Below are 19572 nucleotides of genomic sequence, written 5' to 3' on the forward strand. Positions count from 1 at the left end.
GTGAGTTCTGTATTCCCTCTGTTAAAGCGGCAAGAGCAGGAGGACTTAAAGGATTCAGTTTTTTTGATCTACAGAGAAGACACTGGGCTTTCAAAGCAAACCGAAAACTGCACTAAAATCAGGCACGTCATCCTGCCTTTGGTCATAAACAAGGGGGAGGGCAGCTTCCTAGGGCCCGAGGCAGGTACAGCATCAACCCGGGCCTCTGCCCCTGCTCCACTGCTGGGGAGAGCCTTCCCAAAGAGCGACAGAGCGTGGTCCTGGGGTGATGCGGGGCTCTGGGGTATGCAGTAGACAGCTCCTTTTCCCTCTGGCTCGCCAGGCAAAATGGAAACCAGCCCACCGAGTTCTAAATTCTTCGACGGCACTGCCCACTTTCTGAATAAAGCCCATGTAATTTCTCCTGGACAGACCTTGGGGCCTTCCTGCCCCTTTGCATCCACCCTCTCCCCAGCCTGGATGCAGAATCGCCACCACTGGCCGGGTGCCACACTCCCAGCTACCACATGACGGGCGTTGAGGAAGAGGTCTTGAGGCACTGCGTGTTCCGGGAGGGAAGGCGCCAGGTCATGGCGGGAACAGACCATAAAGAACACCCGCCTGGCCACAGCAATATCCTCAGAGCACTAGAGCCCAGCAGGACTGAGATGACAACTGAGGCTGAAACAAGATGAGATGGCCCGCAGGTCCCAAATGAGCCAGGAGCAGAGGGCCCAGTGTTAAGCCCTGACTCTCCCCTGGTTCCACTCCCACGTCCCACAGCCATTGGTCTTGCTCACAGGGCTGGTGGTGTCTTTGCCGAGGCTGCCCTTGCTGTTGAGGCTGCCAATCTCCGTCTGTGAGCTGGACTGCGACATCCCCTCAAAGAAGGGCCTGTGGCAAAGAAGCACAGCCAGGGTCAGTGGCCGCCAGGACCCAGAACAGCAGCTCACAGACAGCCAGGCAGAGCTGGTGTTCAAGAAAGATCGACAACCCAGGCTTCGAGGATGCCGGCGAGGAAGGACACAGCCGAGGCTGGACCAGTAGGGACCTGGACCGAAGGACTTCAGGAGAGTCCTATCGGGGCTTTTGTCGGTTAGAGGCTAAAGCAGCGAGCTTTATCCAGACGGCAGGCAGTTCAGAAGGGGTGAGGAACCGAGATTCCCGGGTAATGGTGTGGGGGGTGGTGGTGAGGGAGGGGAGTCTAGGTGATTGCCATGGCCTAGAGAGACAGTGTGACAGAGGGGGTGCGGGCCTCACTTGAGCTTGGGCTTTGGCGTGCTGAGGATGCTCTCTGTCTCCTCCATCTCGGGACCACTGTCGCTGGGATTGTACATCTCCAGACTGTCATACAGCTCGTCCAAGTCTTCTTCCACTTCTCGTATCTGTTCTCGGGATACGTGTTCCAGCCCAAAGCCCACCTGTGGGAGAAAACAAAACCTTGGAGTCTGGGGCTACCCCTATTAACAACATGGCAGACAGGAAACTCCTTCCTCCTGGGCAGGCCCCACTGGCGTCCCTACGCAGTCCCCTGAAGGGACGTGCCATAGCTCCACGCTCATCAGGGTGGTCTTGGTGTCCTTTCTGTGATTTGATCCTGAGAGCAGGGACGTGGTGAGGCCACCGTCCCCTCTCAGAGCCTCCCTAGTGCTCCCCACGCCGGGTACCGGCGTCAGGAAGAAGAGTGGGGCTGAGACGGTACTTCTCGCGAGGAACAGGCGCAGGGAAACCCAGACGCCTGGGGCCCTGGCGGGCTCGTGCTGGCCTCCTCTAGAGCCCGCAGGGGACAAATCTCCATCCCTGTCTCAGTCCACTGAGAAGAGAACCCATGAAAACTGGCTGGGAGGCACTGCTTCTCTTAGCGGCCAGTTCCTGACGCCGTGGAGGAGGCTCCCACCTCACAGGCTGCTTCTCACGATGTTCCCCTCGGGGCAGGAGGGAAAACTGAACAATAGCAACTGGATCTGTGCTGGACACCCCACACCCGAAAGCTGGGCAGAAGCATGTGCCCCTGCTTCGAATACCATGGAACCTTGGGGGCTACATGTAAATCTTTCCTTCTCTTTTCAAGTAGCGGAAAGCCCTCCTTTAGCTACCCCCTCACGTGGGGTTCCTGGAACCTGGACTCCAGATTGTGCGCCAGGAACAAGGGTGAAACTCCGGGAATTCTACTCACCATCCAGCTCGGGAGTAAGGGGTCGTACCTCGTCTGAAACTTTAAACCGCTTCAGGAGGGCCACAAACTTCTGTTTGATGTTAGGTTGCTGTAGGGACAAAGCCACAGTAGTCCTCAGCCAGCAGCCCCCTGTGGACGGCGATCACTTCCAGTCGGCAGAGTGATCGAGGGCCCGCTTTGGTGAAGAACCGGGGCCACACCCCCAGCCCAGTAACTGCCCATGGTCACCTCCCACTCATCCCTTTCTCTAGAACTTCAGAACCACGGTGAGAGCCACCTGTATACACACAGGTTCCTCAAACTCGACGTTTCCAAAACGGAGCTCACCCTCTGTGCTGTGCATTCCCCCTCCTGGTCACCCAGGCACCGAGGAGTCACTGAATCTGAACCCGGAGTCTCCCCCGACCCCCAGCCCAGGGGTGCTGACTCCTACCCTCTTGTCCACCCGAAACCCCACCGCTTCCGTCCGGCCTCCTTCCTCGCCCCTCTCTGGGGCCACCAACCGCCCTCAACTAGCTCCTCCCACCCCACTTCCAGTCTCATTCCCTCCAGAGTCCACTGCGACTGTTCCACATGCAGATCTCACCTCGTCACTACCCAGATGAAAGGCCTTCACTGGCCCCAGAGCCTCAAGAACTTGGGTGTCACCCTGTGTCTGCTGAGGGCTGGCTCTGCCTGACCCTGGCCTCACCCACCACCCAACTCCTCACACCCCACTTAGGTGGGAACTAACTGCTGACGACTTGGCACCCCTCTGGGCCATTTACATGGTAACTTCTGCCTTGACTAAACATCGTCCCCAGATCCGCTGGTGAAGTTCTATTTACTCTTAGAAAACCCATCTCCTGGCATCTTGCCCACGAAGCTGTTCTGCTCAGAGCCGGTCACTTTCCCCCTAGGGCCATCGCTGCCCCTGACGCAGAGCTCATCTGGCGCCTGCCCTACGGGGTTACAGTCACTTGTGTAGACGGGTCTGTGTCACTGGACACTGTGAGCTCCCTGACGGCATGGGCCGGGCCTTCCTTATCTCTACGTGTCCAACCCCAGGCACGGCGAATAGCTTGTGGCCCTCAGCACCTCCTGACTGGATGACAGACTCACCGCCTGGGGATGGGGGAGACTAACTTGTGGGTGAGACTGAGCTGGGCCTTCAAGAAAGGGCGGGGCTCCCCAAGGTGGAAGGGCACCCACAGCAGAGGAGGAACGGGAGCCACAGCGACCGAGACGCAGAAGACGATTCAGAGAACGCCGAGTCAATTAACACGTCTAGAACAAAGTGCTCTTGGTAGGGAAAGAAGGATTCATGTGCACGGGAGACAGGAATGAAAGGACAATTACTCTGGAAATCTGATCGGAAAGTGCCTGCAGTTAACACAAAAAATAAAAACACCTTTCGGGGAGTGGGCGTCAAAGGAGCACTGAGCTCTGGTCGTATAACCGGTGAAGCTACGGAGGCGACCACAGGAAGAGGCGATTTATACAGCTCCAGGGGGCACCTTTGGGAAGAAAACGGGGCCTCTTTGTGGTTACAGCACAGGAAAAAGAAAAACTTAGCAGGAGCCACAACAGAGAGCGACCTCCAGCCTCTGCCATCATCAGAGCACAGGGTGGGCTGGAGGCCAGGATGGGCCTTACCCGGCCTAGGAGCACCTATCGAGGATTAGAAGCCTGAGGACGATGAAACAGTTCAAACGCGCTCTAGTCATCATCCAGTGGGGGAATCAAGGCCTCAGCCTTGAGGATTTATCATACATTGAAGCCCAGGGATACCCAAGGATGCCTGGAGAGAGGACAGTGTGTTTCGCGGTGGACCAGGCTCAGATATGACATGTTCGGAAGGTCTGGCCTCCACTTATTTCACTCCTGAAGGTGACGGGAATCTCTGCTCTTGGGGTCCCTGGGCTGCTCTGTGCTAGAGAGAATCAGGATGCCTCTGGGGACAAATGAATCTGTGAACTTCTCTTCCAAAAAGCTCCTGGCACTTTTGACTCCCCCGCACTCTGGCACGGGAACCCCAGAAGAGGTCAAAGTTAACCTAGAAATTCAGGTATTAAGCATCTCAGTCCAGGACTCTAATTTCACCAAAAGTAGTGACCCCTGAGGAGTTCGCGTGCAGGAGACACAGTCCAAAGGCCTCTGGTCTCTAAGGTTCTGGATCCGTTAAGGCAGGCACTGTATCAAGCCCACAGTTCCAAGCACTAGCCTACTATTTCTGGGTAAGTTCAACAAATGATTCCAAATGGAGATGCTCCTAGAGAGGACTGGACTTGTCTATGCAGTGGACAGTACGAAACCTGAAGTAATCACCTGGAGAAGGGAGGGAGGGTGTCTGAGGGGTTCTGCTCCCCAAGGAAGCATCTGTTCCAAAGTCTACAACAAGGTTTCTCAACCTTTCTTCTATCCTAAGACAACCTGAAGAATATAACACGCTCCTATCAGGAACACTGGTTCTCTGCAACAGTGATGCTTAATTAGCTGGTGGTGGAGGTGGAGGTACCGAGGGGTGTATCACAGCCTTGAGGGCATGGCCCTGTGCAGATGTTAAAAAGCCCCCAGGGGGCTTCCCTGGTGGCACAGTGGTTGAGAGTCCGCCTGCCGATGCAGGGGACACGGGTTTGTGCCCCGGTCCGGGAAGATCCCACATGCCGCGGAGCGGCTGGGCCTGTGAGCCATGGCCGCTGAGCCTGTGCTCCGCAACGGGAGAGGCCACAACAGTGAGAAGCCCGCATACAGCAAAAAAAAAAAAAAAAGCCCCCAGGAAGTCTGAATCCACCACTCCCATCCTATCCCCAGATTGAAAATCTCTGCTAAAACATTCCCCGGACCTTGGAGGCTCACCCTTGTGATGGCAGACGTTGAGGTTAGTTTCCTCCGGGTCTTCTTTACTTTCCGAAGATCCTCATCTTCATAGAACAGGTCCTAAGTGGGTAGGAGGATGGAATGAGGTTGGGAAACCCTAGGAGGGTCTGTAACTGCTTCTCGGCCGCTTTATTGAGGGGCTGTGGAAAGTTACCTGCCCATGTAGTGGATCATCACTGCCTTCCTGTTCTGATGAGAAACTCTCCTCCTCTTCCTCAGAATAATTGTCAATATCAGGAGAACGGTCTGGAAACAGACACCTTAATAAGATGACCTCGCAGGGGGAAGATCTGGTCTAAGAGGCTCTGGCTGGCTGGAACCATGCTCTCCTCAAGTGGAAACGTGGCTGGGGTGGAGGAGAGCGCCCCGATACACCCCCTTTTCATTTCCAGGGAGCTCTCAGCCCCTCTTTCCTAGGAACGTGTTAGGCTTTCCTGGGATGGAGATCAGGTGATGGGGAGGGTTTCCCACCACCGCACACGTCCTACCAGACAGCTTGGATTTGATTCCTTCGTGGTCAATGGGCTGGCTGGACAGGGAGTAGATCTTTATTTCTGCCACAGGCACGGAGACATCCTTCACGTTGCTGTGCAGGCCAAGTACCAGGGCGCCTTCGTTCGGGTGCTGCATCACCTACGAGCACGGGGCGGCCATGGACACACCTCGCTACGGATAGTGCCACAGGGCAGCCCGTTTTCACAAATCCCAATGGACAGGCGAGCCACTGGGAACGGCGTTCTGCTAACACATTTTCTTTTTCACTATCTTCCAGATTCACGCCTACTGTTCTCCTATTGCCTGTCTCACTTTACCTTTTTTTATTCTTTCCCTTTTTGGCCGTGCCACGCGGCTTGTGAGATCTTAGTTCCCCCGCCAGGGATTGAACCAGGGCCCACGCAGTGAAAGCACGGAGTCCCAACCACTGGACCACCAGGGAAGTCCCCAGTCTCACTTTAAAACTACCTCCAGAAGTGTCAGCCACGGGTCAGGCCACGTGCTTAGAGATAAAAATCAAGGCCTGAGATTGAAAATGACTGCTAATCTCTAGGACTGAATTTTAGTTTAAGTCTTTCACAGAGAGACTAGCTCTCAAGGCTGCATGAGGCCGGCCTGCAGACCGTGGCCACCTGTACCAGGCCACCCGTGCCTGGCAATAAGGGCTTGACACAGCTGGCAAAACGTGCCATCCACATACTTCACTCCCCCCAGGCCCTCTTTCTGATACAAAACATGAAGAGGACAGAAAGATGGGCTGGGACTATCTCATCTTTTACTATGGCCACAAAATTTTCTTACTTAATGTTCTAAAATACAGAAATAGGTTTTAAAATTGATTTGTGGCCCCTTTCCTCTTCCCCTTGGTCAGGGCTGAGAAGATTCACCAGGCATACAGGGAAGCTGCACAAATGAGCAAACATACTGAGAAGGGAATTAAAAACATGAAAAGGAGAAAGGCTAGAGGAACCCCAAAGGTGCTGATTGGAACTGACTGGAATGTGAGCTCATGATCAGATAGATACAGATGTGGAAATAGACATGATATGTATGTATATACACGTGCATATGCATATGTATACATGTATTTCCTAGCTCCGTCTGCTGAGAGGGAGGAGAAGCAATGATACCCCAGTTGGGAAAACGAGCACCTCTAGCATCTAGATCTTGGTTTCTAAATACCATTCTCCACTAAAAGGAACCAGGGCTCTTTGGAGGATCAGTTCATCCTGAGGCTGGGTCAGGGAAAGTACATGATGAGCCTGTAATATTTTGTACCAGAAAGTAAAGAAGCATGTAAAGAATGATGAGGCATACAAAAAAGGATATAGGAGTCAACTTGAAAGGGACTCTTACTGGCCAAATTCGAGATAATTTGAGCATCAAAATAAATAATGATAGTAGCAGACTAAACCCCACTGAATTAAACAGGAATCCACAGATCCATAACTGATACAAAGAAATGAATCAATCAGTAAATGGGGAAGAAGGGAAAGCTGTATCTTACAGCAGACGGCCAACTAATAAATAGAGAAGGAATGGTGGGATTGGAAATTCACTGTCTGGCAAACATCAAAGTAATGACTGATTCCGGCAAGAGTCATTCATAGAGGCTAAAACTACTTGGTGAAGATATGAGGGGAAAAGAGACTGTTATACAGTCTCAAAATATCTCCTCCCCATAAAATGTTTTTTTTTCATTGGTAAGAACAAAATATGTATTAATTAACTTTATACTGGAAATCCTGGCACACACCATCTTAAATTAACCAAGCGATACGAGTTAGCCTCACCAGTAACGGAACAAATCAACACTGAGTGCTGCGTGCATTACTGCTGCAGTAATTCTGCCAAAAACGCAGAAGCTGAATGTAAATCTTCAGAAAATATCAGACAAATCTGAACTGAGGCACATTCAATAAAGAGCCTGGGGCTTCCCTGGTGGCACAGTGGTTGAGAGTCCGCCTGCCGATGCAGGGGACACGGGTTCGTGCCCCGGTCTGGGAAGATCCCACATGCCGCGGAGCAGCTGGGCCCGTAAGCCATGGCCGCTGAGCCTGCGCGTCCGGAGCCTGTGCTCCGCAACGGGAGAGGCCACAACAGTGGGAGGCCCACGTACCGCAGAAAAAAAAAAGAGAGCCTGTACTCTTAAAAAATGTCAAGGGCATGAAAGACAAAGAAAATCCAAGGGACTGCAGGTCGAGGGAGACGAATGAGACAAGAGCTAAGTGCAGCCCATAATCCCAGATGAAACCCTGGGCCTGCAAAGGACATCCCTGAGTCGCTTGGCATGACCTGGGCGGGGACTGCGGGTTAGAGGGCAACCCTGTGTCGGTGCTCATGTCCTGATCTTCATGGTAGACCCAGTACGTATTAACTATGTGTGATGGGGCACCAGCTTACTTTTGGTGGTTCAGAAAAGAAAACAACTGCATAACATGTATGTAGGAGAGAATAATAAGGCAGATGTGTTAACACTGATGAATCTGAGTGAAGGGTAGATGGGAATTCTTTATACTATTCTTACAACTTTTCTCTAAGTTTGACATTTTTTTAAAAGTTAAAGAAAAAACTTTTCATGAGGGAGAAAGTTCTCGATAAAAAGAAGTGCGTCCTGAATTTCCAATAAAAGAATTAATTTGTAACACAGAACACCCAAAACACCCAAACAGCAGGCTGGGAAAATCACTGGCTGGGCTGGTGTCTCTCGTAGTCTCCGAGGCCGTCCTCTCTCACCTCTGCCATGTTGATGAGCCCCACGGCCAGGGTCTTATAGCCCAGGATGGTCCGGTTCTTGTAACGCTTTCTCCTCTGCAACATGATCTGCAGCTTGTTGGCATCTCGCTTCAGGAAATGAGGGTACTGCCGAGCACAAAACAGAGCCGAGCACAGTTAATCAGCAACTGGGTCCTCGGTGGGTCTTGGTGCTGCGAGAGGACGTGCCACCTTCCTGTGCTTCACTGGCTCCCAGCTGCACGAGGGGGTGATAGGGGCGAGGGAGCGCCTGGCTTCCACTCCGCAGCGGGGTGGTCCACACACGCTCAGAAAACAGCCTCCTCCCTTGCCAGATAATCGGGTGTCCGTGCACTGCAACCTGGGGTACTGGCATTATGCAGAGAGACAGACATACTGGGACGGATAAGGAGGAGAAGGGAAGGGACGGAGGTTGCAGTATGGGGGCAAAACAAGACTGAAGGATCCGCCTCTGCTGGGGGGCATGGCGTGGATTACCAAGGAGAGGAGACGGGGCTGAGTGCGGTGGGATGGTGGGGTTAACAGCTCTGTCTGAGGAAAAGGGGAAGAAGAATGAGAGGCAAAGCATTACATACAGGATGGATAACCAACAAGGTCCCCCTGTAGAGCACAGGGAACTATATTCAATAGCCTGTGATAAACCATGATGGAAAAGAATATGAAAAAGAATGTATACACACACACACACACATATATATATATATGTGTATAACTGAATCACTTTGCTGTACAGGAAAAATTAACACATTTTATTTTATTTTTTAGTGCTTTTCATTTATTTATTTATTTACTTCACATCTTTATTGGAGTATAAATGCTTTACAATGTTGTGTTAGTTTCTGCTGTACAACAAAGTGAATCAGCTATACATATACATATATCCCCACATCCCCTCCCTCTTGAGCCTCCCTCCCACCCTCCCTATCCCATCCCTCTAGGTCGTCACAAAGCACCGAGCTGATCTCCTTGTGCTATGCAGCAGCTTAACACAACATTTTAAATCAACTATACTGCAATTAAAAAAACAAAACAAAACAGGGTTTCCCTGGTGGCGCAGTGGTTGAGAGTCCGCCTGCCGATGCAGGGGACACGGGTTCGTGCCCTGGTCTGGGAAGATCCCACGTGCCGCCGAGCGGCTGGGCCCGTGAGCCACGGCCGCTGAGCCTGCGCATCTGGAGCCTGTGCTCCGCAACGGGAGAGGCCACAACAGTGAGAGGCCCGCGTACCGCAAAAACAAAAACAAAAAACCAAAGAACGATTTGTGGTGTACTTTTCAGCAGCCCATCTGGGTCTTGGCGCCCTTGCTGTGGCTGTCTGGGTGATCGCTTTGGTCCTCCAGGCTGGCCACAGAAGCTCTAGGTGACTTTAAATCACTGGGCTATGGCTGTTCTCAGATAAAACAGTCTCCAGATTAGAGGACTGTTCGGGATTGGGCTAGACATGGCATATTAATGACCTACGACTGAGCAGGTTCCCACCTGCAGCGAGAAGGTTAACTGGAGCTCCGTTTCCACCAACCCACTGGCTGGAAGGATGATCTCGTTGGAGCGAAGAATCCTTTTTGAACCCTGAAACCAAGAAAAAATAGGTCAAAGCTGTATCACCAAAAATCAGACCAAAAGAAATACTGTTTGCAAACAACATCTAAACTCTACAAAGATTCTTACCAGTTCAAGTATTCCACCAGTCTTTTTGTTGTACTTGATCAAAATCAAGCCACTACCACAGATATGATTTTACATGTATTATGCTGTCCGTTTGCAAAGGGTTTTCACATGAAAATGATTTGTTATTGCATCCGAGTTCTCCTCTCCCACCGCTCCTGAGGGAGAGGCAGTGGTGTCGCACCCCAAGGCGTGGCAGTTCTCCCCACGCACCTCAGCCGCCCTCCTCCCGTCTAACTGACACTTCGGCCACACTGTCCTGTCTCTGGGCATTTCCACATGCTGTTTTCTCTTCTTGGATATTCTTTCATGCTTCTGTACACAGCTAACCAACTCACCTTCCCAGTCTCAGTTTGATATAATTTTTCTTCCAGGAACTCTTCCTTTTAGCGCAGCTCCCCCCGCCCCCGCTTCCCGTGCCGTGCTCCCCGGCACCCCCGCTCCGCCAAGCCTAACGCTGGGTTAAACACCATAGTGTTTTCAGCTCTTAAAAATAAAGTTGGGTTAAACTGTTCCTCAATGTAAAAAGAGATCAGCAGGAGAGCCTGAGGAATGCCCGTATTTTTATAAAAATTACTTCAGGGCTTCCCTGGTGGCGCAGTGGTTGAGAGTCTGCCTGCAGATGCAGGGGACACGGGTTCGTGCCCCGGTCCGGGAGGATCCCACATGCCGCGGAGCGGCTGGGCCCGTGAGCCGTGGCCGCTGAGCCTGCGCATCCGGAGCCTGTGCTCCACAACGGGAGAGGCCACAGCAGTGAGAGGCCCGCGTACCGCAAAAAAAAAAAAAAAAGACTACTTAAAAAAAAATTGAGTTTAACACAGTGAAGTGCCCCGATCTCCAGTATACAGAGATCGATGAGTTAGTAAATGTATATACCCGTGTAACCCACATCTCTATCAAGATGTAGAGCATTGGTATTACTCTGGAAAAATCCCTTGCGATGCCTCCCAGTCAATCCTGCACTCCTGTCTCAGAGGAAAGCACTGTTCTGAGTTCTTTCACCATAGGTCAGTTTTTCCTGTTCTAAAATTCCATATAAATGGAATCATACAGTGTGTACTATTCTGGTCGGGCTTCTTTTGCCCAACATTTATAATGTGTCTGAGGTTCATACAGGTTGTTGAGTGTATCGAAAGCTTGTTCCTTTTTACTGCTGAGCAGAATTCTGTCCCATGAATGTACATGTGTGATTTCCGTTCACCTGTCACTTAACACTTCACATTTGGGGTGTTTCTAGTTTGGGACTATTATGGCTAAAGCTGCCATTCTTGTACAAGTCATCCACACAAGTGGATGTGTCTTCTTTTTCTTGGGCGGACACCTAGGAGAGGAATGGCTGGGTCTTAGGGTAGACACATATGTAGCTTCATGAGAAATCGCCAGACTGATTTCCAAAGTGTTAGTACCACTTTCCACCTGCAGCTGCATCTGGCGTGGTCTGTCCTGGACGCGTGGATTCTACTGGCCACGTGCGGAGAGGTCCATCACTGTGGCTGCAATTTGCATCTCCCTGAGGACTCAGCCCATGCAGTGCCTTCTCAGCTGTTTATTGGTTAGCTGTAAATCTCCATTTATGACATGACTGATCAAACTTCTTTGTTTTGTTTATCTTGTTATTCGCGCATAAATTTTTTATGTATACAAGAAATTGTCAGATATATGCACCGTAAATATTTTCTTGCCTATTCATTTTCTTAATAGTATCTTTTGATGAAGTATTTAATTCTGATCTGGTCAACTTTATTATTTTTTTTTCTTTTATGGTTAATGCATTCTGGGTCTTAGCTAAGAAATCTTCGCCTATTCCAAGTAATGAAGTTATTCTGCCGTATTAGAGTAGATATTCCACTCTGTTTTCCTTTAGGAATGAAAAAAATTTAGTTTTAACTTTTAGGTTTCTTATCCATTTCTAATTTTTGCTTTTATAAAATACAGATTTTGTATAATGAAGGAAGGAAAATCTCCTAAATGTAGTATTACACAATGCTTTTAAAATTAGAATAGCATTATGCCAATTAAAAATAATAAAGGAAGCTCTGCCTCATGCATTAGATAATGCATTTTGTAACCTCTATTATGAACAAGAGTCTTGGCAAAGTTTTCACCTGAATTTATATAGGCTCTTAGGATTTAAGAAGTCTCTGGACAATGAGTCTCAGAAATGCTGAGCATCGAAAATGTGGTTTATATATAGCAGTGGTTTTCAACCAGGGGTAGGAGACATTTGGCAAAATTTAGAGACATTTTTGATTGTTACAGCTGGGGTATGTGCGTGCGTGCGTGCGTGATATTTCTAGAGCGTAGAGGCCGGGGCTGCTGCCGACCGGCCTACGAGGCACAGCACAGCCCCACAGCACTGCTGAGAAACCCTGCACAGCTGAAAGGTGCTCCGCCCTGAGGACACTGCTTCCTGGGCTGACTGCTGGGCTTGGGGGTGGGGCAGGGTCCTCCTTGTTCCTCGTCAGCAGCTCCAGAACATTCTCCCTTCCACCTCCCCCAAACTCCCGCTTTGAGTGGATGCCCCTAGTCTAGCCTCTCTTCCTGGCTGTGGCTCTTGTCTGTACCTGCCAGCATCCCTGCTCATTTCTTGATTTAGCTCCTCACGCCCTGTTCTTTCCCCAGCACTACTCCCGCTGTAACTCTTCATGATTTCTTCTTTTTTTTTTTTAACGATAATATAACTTACTGATGAAAGCATCCTTGTCTAAATTTCTTTATTTTTTGGCTGCATTGGGTCTTCGTTGCTGCACATGGGCTTTCTCTAGTTGTGGTGAGCGGGGGCTACTCTTCATTGCGGTGCGTGGGCTTCTCATTGCGGTGGTTTCTCTTGTTGCGGAGCATGGGCTCTAGGCACGCGGACTTCAGTAGTTGTGGTACGTGGGCTCAGTAGTTGTGGCTCGCGGGCTCTAGAGCACAGGCTCAGTAGTTGTGGCGCACAGGCTTAGTTGCTCCGTGGCATGTGGGATCTTCCTGGACCAGGGCTCGAACCCGTGTCCCCTGCATTGGCAGGTGGATTCTTAACCACTGCGCCACCAGGGAAGTCCCTCTTCGTGATTTCGACACGTGTGCTTTCCAATGTCCTGGCCCCTAAACTCCGTGGTTTCCCTCTCCCAGTGGTCTTGTCCTCACCCTTGTCTGAGCCCCTCACCCATGTGGTCACACTCTGGGCCTTATGGTTACCGATAATGACGACCAAAGCCTCATCTCAGTGTCACGCACCCCACTCTCTGATCTCCACTTCCCAACTTTCCAGCTCATTCTCGCTTGTTTGTCAACAGCAATAATCCCTTGAACCCACCAGGCGTGTGATCCACTGATCCCCCCACCATGTTTCACTCCTCATGCCCTCGGTCCCCTCTTTCCTCCTCACTCGGCTTAAATGCCCCCATCAGTCTGGACGAGCGGTCCCTGCACACGCCCTAGCGCCTCTGCCCACTGCTGTTCTCTGCACTCACTTGGTCCATTACAACCCTGTACAAATCCAGCTGCCCCAGCCGAACATGCCTGGAGAGAATCATACAATCTGCTAACTGTTCTGACTTTGACTTCATGACCCCAAACGTGATGTGGGCCTGCAGGGCTGCCCGGCGATCACTGCATTTTCCTAAGTCCGGGCACCAGCCCCTTCACTCCACGAGATGACCTCCCGTTCTTCTTCACACCCCAATGCCTCCTCACCCCTTCCCTCACTCTAAGCGAATAACCTTGATTCCTACCTTGCCGAGAAAATGGACGCGATAGGAAAAGAACGCCCACCACACTTAGCTCCTTGCCCAGTCTGTATGCCCACAGCTTCCTCCCCTCCGGTTACACGGACGGGCTCCCGGCCCCCAACCGATGTCAGCCGCTCCATCCCTCCATCCCTGCTCACGGACTCAGTGAGGCTCTTCTAACCATTCTCTCCTCTCCTATACAATCAACTTCCGTCTCTCTTCTGGATCATTTCCGTTAGCAGACAGGCTAATGTTTTTTCTCTCATTAAAAAAAATATCCCGGGCTTCCCTGGTGGCGCAGTGGTTGAGAGTCTGCCTGCCGATGCAGGGGACACGGGTTCGTGCCCCGGTCTGGGAAGATCCCGCATGCCGCGGAGCAACTGGGCCCGTGAGCCAAAATTACTGAGCCTGCGCGTCTGGAGCCTGTGCTCCGCAACAAGAGAGGCCGCGATAGTGAGAGGCCCGCGCACCGCGATGAAGAGTGGCCCCCGCTCTCCACAACTAGAGAAAGCCCTCGCACAGAAACGAAGACCCAACACAGCCAAAAATAAATAAATAGATAAAGCAAACTGTCAACAAGTAAAAATAAAACACTAAAAAAAAAAAAAAAAAAAAATATCCCCTCTTGTCTCCCTACGTGCCCTGCCGGCTGCCACCCCACATCTCACCTCCCCTTTATAGCAAACTCCTCAAGAGCTGTCTACTTTTTTTTTTTTTTTTTGCGGTACGTGGGCCTCTCACTGTTGTGGCCTCTCCCGTTGCGGAGCACAGGCTCCAGACGCGCAGGCTCAGCGGCCATGGCTCACGGGCCCAGCCGCTCCGCAGCATGTGGGATCTTCCCAGACCGGGGCACGAACCCGTGTCCCCTGCATCGGCAGGTGGACTCTCAACCACTGCGCCACCAGGGAAGCCCAAGAGCTGTCTACTTTTGCTCTTGAAGACTTCTCTCATTGTCTCGTAACTCCGCCACGACTTCCACTGGCAGGGTCTCCGATAACCTCCATGAGGAGGACTCCTCTTTGTTTGCCTCCAGCAGCTCTCCCTTCATGTGGCCTCCTGGACACCTCACTCTCCTGGATTTCCTCTCACCCTCAGTTGCTCTTTCCTGGTCTCTGTATCAGGTCCTTCCTCTCCTCCGTGACATCCTAGTCTTGGGGAGCCTGTGGCCTCAGTCCTTAGACCTGTTCTCTTCTCTGTAACGGCTCCCTCCGCTCCTGGGCAGCTCATCCACCTTATGGTCTCAGATACGCTGATGATTTCCCAAACTGTTTCTCTCCCCCAGACCTCTCTCCTGAACTCTAAACTCACATATTCAACTGTCTATTCACTATCGCCCCTCGCATGTGTAACAGCCGCCTCAAATACCATGTGATAGGCTGAATTTTGGATATTTCCCCCCAAACCTGCCTTCCCCAGTCTTCCCCATCTCACTTAATGGCGTTTCCACCCTTCTAGTCCCTGAGGCCAAAGCTCTGGTGCTGCCCTCATCCCCTGCCAGAATCACTGTCAGAGCCTCTTAGCTGGGCTTCTTGATTCCTCTTTCCCACCTACAGTCTGTCTTCTATAGCCAGAACGACCCCATCACCTCCCTGTTCAAAACCCTCCAATTCACACAGAATGAAAGCCAGAGACCTTGCCATTACTGCGCACACGCTTCCCCCTACCTCTCTGACCTCATCTCCTCCTCCTCGCACTCCCCTCCAGCCTGACTGCCGCCCCACCGCCTCTCCGCCCTGCCAGACTTAACCCTGCCAGCACGTTCCTGCCTCAGGGCCTTGCCTTGGCTTCTCCCTCTGCCTGTAGTGTTCTTCCTCCCGATATTTGCACAGCTTCCTCCCTCACCTCCTTCAAAGTCTTTGCATGAAAGTCATCTTCTCAGTGAGGCCACCCCTGACCACCACATACGATGTGTAACTTCCTCCACCCCAGGGCATGGCATGCTCCATCCTCTTCACCGTATTTTATTGAGTTGACATCCCCCCCGCCACCCCACCCCCTGCCGGGACATATCACCTTCCAACAGCAGCGGCCCTCACTGTTTGAACTCTCACTATCCAGATATATGCTATAAATACCTGTAAACATTTCTGTCCCAAACGCATTATCTGAATTGCAAACTTGTGAACGTGAACTTGCCCATGCGGGTAACAGGATGTAGCTGCGGTGCAGCCACAGGATCATGGCCAGCTCATGCGCTTTCGAAGCATGGCACAGTACTGTTCTCATCTTTGCCAACCTTCTCCAAAGATTTAGCCCTTCATGGGTCCCAGTATTTGCTTCTTCCAGGTGCCAGGCACTACCAACTTGAGTCCAATTTCAAAATTACCTTTTTTAAAATTAATTAATTAATTAATTAATGTTTATCGTCTCTTTCCTCCCACTACAATGATTAATCTTAAACTTTTCAGTCTCAGGATCTTTTTAGACTCTTAAAAATTATTGAGGACCCCAAATAGCTCTTGTTTATGTACATGTATCTTTCAATATTTACCACACTAAGAATTTAAAATGAGATATTAAAAATATGTATTAATTCATTTAAAAATAACTGTGATGAACCTATTGTGTGTTTACATAAAAATATTTTTATGAAAAATATCTTCTCTAAAGCAAAAACAGTTTATTAAGAAGAGGGCATCGTTTTTTAATGTATATAACAGCTGTATTAGAATATAATTCAAATACTACACAATCTGCCCATTTAAAGTGTGCAATTCCATGGCTTTTAGTACATTCAGAGTTGTGCAACCAGGAACACAATCAATTTTACAACATTTTCACCACCCAAAAAAGGAACCCCGTACTCATTAGCTGTCGCTCTGCCAACCTTCCCATCCCTCTACCCCTAGGCAGCCTCTAATGTAACTTTCTAACTCTATGGATTTGTCTATACTGGACATTTCATAAAATGGAATCATATAATATGTGGTCTTTTGTGACTGGCTTCTTTCATTTAGTATGTTTTCAAGGTTCATCAATATTGTAGCATGAATGTACTTTATTCTTTCTTTAAAAAATAATTAATTAATTAGGTTGCGTTGGGTCTTAGTTGCAGCATGTGAGCTCCTTAGTTGTGGCAGGCAGGCTCCTTAGTTGCGGCTCACAGCCTCCTTAGTTGTGGCATGAGAACTCTTAGTTGCTGCATGCGTGTGGAATCTAGTTCCCGGACCAGGGATTGAACCCAGGCCCCCTGCACTGGGAGCGAGGAGTCTTAACCACTGCGCCACCAGGGAAGTCCCTGTACTTTATTCTTTTTTATTGCCAAGTAATACTCCATTGTATGGATATATCACATTTTATTTATTCATTCATCAATTAATGGGCTTGGGTTGTTTCCACTTTTCAGCCATTATGCTGCCATGAACATTTGTGTGCAAAGTTTTGTGTGGACATGTTTTCATCTCACTTGGGTAATATTTAGGAGTGGAACTGCTAGGTCATATGGTAACTCTGTGTTTAACCTTTTGAGGAACTGCCAGACTGTTTTCCACAGTGTCTGCACCACTGTACACACCTAACAGCTGTGTATGAGGCAGATGGTATATTTTTACACTTCTGTGAATCTCTTTGACATCTGGCTTAATAAAAGACAACCAGGTTCTCATATCTGTTTCTGTAACCAATGTGTTAACAAAATACTGTTTTGGTTGAGTATATTAAAAAAATCCAGACTGAGAGAGATACGAAGTTAGAAAAAGGAAGAACATTTTAACAGCCTTTTCAAATAATGGTGGACTATTTTTCTTTGATAGTATACCAAAACTCTACAAGTGGTAGTCTCTTAAAGGTTAGTCGCAAAGTAGAGCCTGAAACCATATCAATAAGGATTTATAGTCTGTTATATATTAAAATCCAGTCAATTAACAGAAAAAGGATATCACTGGAAAAACTGGGAAATTTGAATAAAGTCTGTAATTTAGTTAATAGTGTTGCACCAATGATAATTTCTTAGTTTTGATAAATACCATGGTTAAGAAAGATGTTAACACTGGGAGAAGCTGCGTGAGGGGTATATGGGAACTCTATGTACTACTCTTGCACCTCTTCTGTAAATTTAAATTTATTTCTAAACAAAAATTAAAAAATAAAATCCAATCCATTGACCTGTTTTGTTCTTTGAATGGATCTTTACCCAGCACAATTTTGTGACCTCATGCGTTGGTCATTTGGAAAATACTGGTTCACTGAGTTACGCGAATCTTTCAAATGTTACTCATTACACAATATAAAAAATCACGACAGTTACTATCACCACAGACCTTTTTAGGAAAGTCTTTCAGAACTGGGAAGCTGGGACTTCCTGCTGGCACAGTGGTTAAGAATCCGCCTGCCAGTGCAGGGGACACGGGTTCAAGCCCTGGTCCGGGGAGATCCCACATGCCTCAGAGTAACTAAGCCCATGAGCCACAACTACTGAGCCTGCGCTCTAGAGCCTGTGAGCCACAGCTCCTGAGCCCACGTGCCACAACTACTGAAGCCCATGTGCCTAAAGCCCGTGCTGTGCAACAAGAGAAGCTACCACAATGAGAAGCCCGTGCACTGCAACGAAGAGTAGCCCCTGCTCACTGCAACTAGAGAAAGCCCGCGCAGCCATGAAGACCCAATGCCGCCATAAATAAATAAATAAATAAATAAAAAGAACTGGGAAGCTGTTAAGCTTACAGTGACAAAGACAAGTTTTCCAAAATTCTGGTTTTCACTTGAAAGCTCAAATGTCATTTATTATTGGCCTAAAATATTCTCAGTTGTTTCCCTCAAAGTGGGAAACCGTTCATTTTCTGAACGGGCTTACTCTGTTCATTTTCAAGAAAGTATCTTCCAAATACCTGAGTCTGAATAACCAGTTTGTCTGTAAGCCCCTCTTTCAAGTACAAATGGTGTTCCATGAAAAAGCAGCTACTTCAATGCACAGCTCAGTTGTATGAGGACTTGTCCTCGAGACAATGGTAGCCTCCTCTGTGAAGCAGGAGCGCTGTATGCGCATTTCCGTTTCATCACACAGACTATTAAAAAGATGTGTATTCCAAGGTTGAGACAAAATAAATTAACAGTTTTTACTGCTTCTCCAAGGACATTCTTAAGCAAAACTGGCTTTTCATCTCTTCCTTCTGGTTTGCGATGGTAGGCAATACAATGACTACTGACCTTCTGGTGCAGCTGCCCTGACTTGCACTAAGGGCCAGCCAGCCATTTTTACCAGCCATTGCTCTTGTAACTTCAATGCAAATGTCAACGTGGTGGAAAGGGCAAGTAAAGCCACAGTATTATCATGAAAACAGTTTGGATCTTACGTATCCCCTGAGAGGGTCTTAGGGAGCCCAGGTTCTGCAGACCTCATTTTGAGAACTGCTGCTCTATCAGCACGTAAAGGGCCTTAAAGGCAGAGGTTTGGGTGCGTTTTGTTCGCTGCTGAATCCCCTGTGCCTAGAACACTTGGCCTATAACAGGTGCTCAATAAATATTTATTAGATAAATGTGTAAATGAATAAATAAGTGACTGGATAAAGGGATGTGATAACATCTGTAATTACTTTCAGCTGCTTGAAAGTCAAGCAATAAAAAATTTAGGATATTTGTAGCTTTTGGATATAATTTAAAATTTTACAGAATGCTAAATATTTAATCAGGAAATAAAAGGCATTATTTCTTTTGGCAAACGCATTTAACTGCAGGGATGCAAAAGCAGCAAGGAACTTTCAAAACTGTACCAACAGTGTTTGCACTGGAAAGCAACTGCTTTTAGCTATGCAAATAACTCCTGAAAACTGGAACACTGCCCGTGACCTAGAAACAGGTGTGAAATCGGGAAAGGAGGAAAAGACACCGCAAGTTTCCACTCGCCCATCATGGTCCCACACTTGTTTTTTCAACCCACAGTGTCTGGAAATGTTTCACAGAATCGAGAGGAATTATGCACAAAGATGAACAGGGA

At 49.0% G+C, this 19572-nt stretch overlaps 1 protein-coding gene across 3 annotated transcripts in view; it reads right to left on the reverse strand.

Annotated features, from left to right (window-relative positions):
• The window catches only part of PACS1 (phosphofurin acidic cluster sorting protein 1), a gene marked incomplete at both ends in the record, with an annotated part of 139426 nt that overhangs the window by 17269 nt on the left and 102585 nt on the right, over positions 1-19572 (reverse strand). Inside the window, 8 exons of one of the 3 annotated variants that reach the window (XM_079708069.1) lie at positions 780-873; positions 1240-1400; positions 2184-2243; positions 4994-5074; positions 5169-5260; positions 5503-5647; positions 8246-8371; positions 9742-9831. In XM_079708069.1, the coding sequence (XP_079564195.1) occupies positions 780-873; positions 1240-1400; positions 2184-2243; positions 4994-5074; positions 5169-5260; positions 5503-5647; positions 8246-8371; positions 9742-9831 (849 nt within the window). The remainder of the gene's footprint in view (positions 1-779; positions 874-1239; positions 1401-2183; positions 2244-4993; positions 5075-5168; positions 5261-5502; positions 5648-8245; positions 8372-9741; positions 9832-19572) is intronic. The other 2 variants (XM_079708070.1, XM_079708071.1) reach the window with 2 other exon arrangements.

This window comes from Hyperoodon ampullatus (genome assembly GCF_949752795.1).
Source record: "Hyperoodon ampullatus genome assembly, chromosome: 7".
Taxonomy (NCBI): domain Eukaryota; kingdom Metazoa; phylum Chordata; class Mammalia; order Artiodactyla; family Ziphiidae; genus Hyperoodon; species Hyperoodon ampullatus.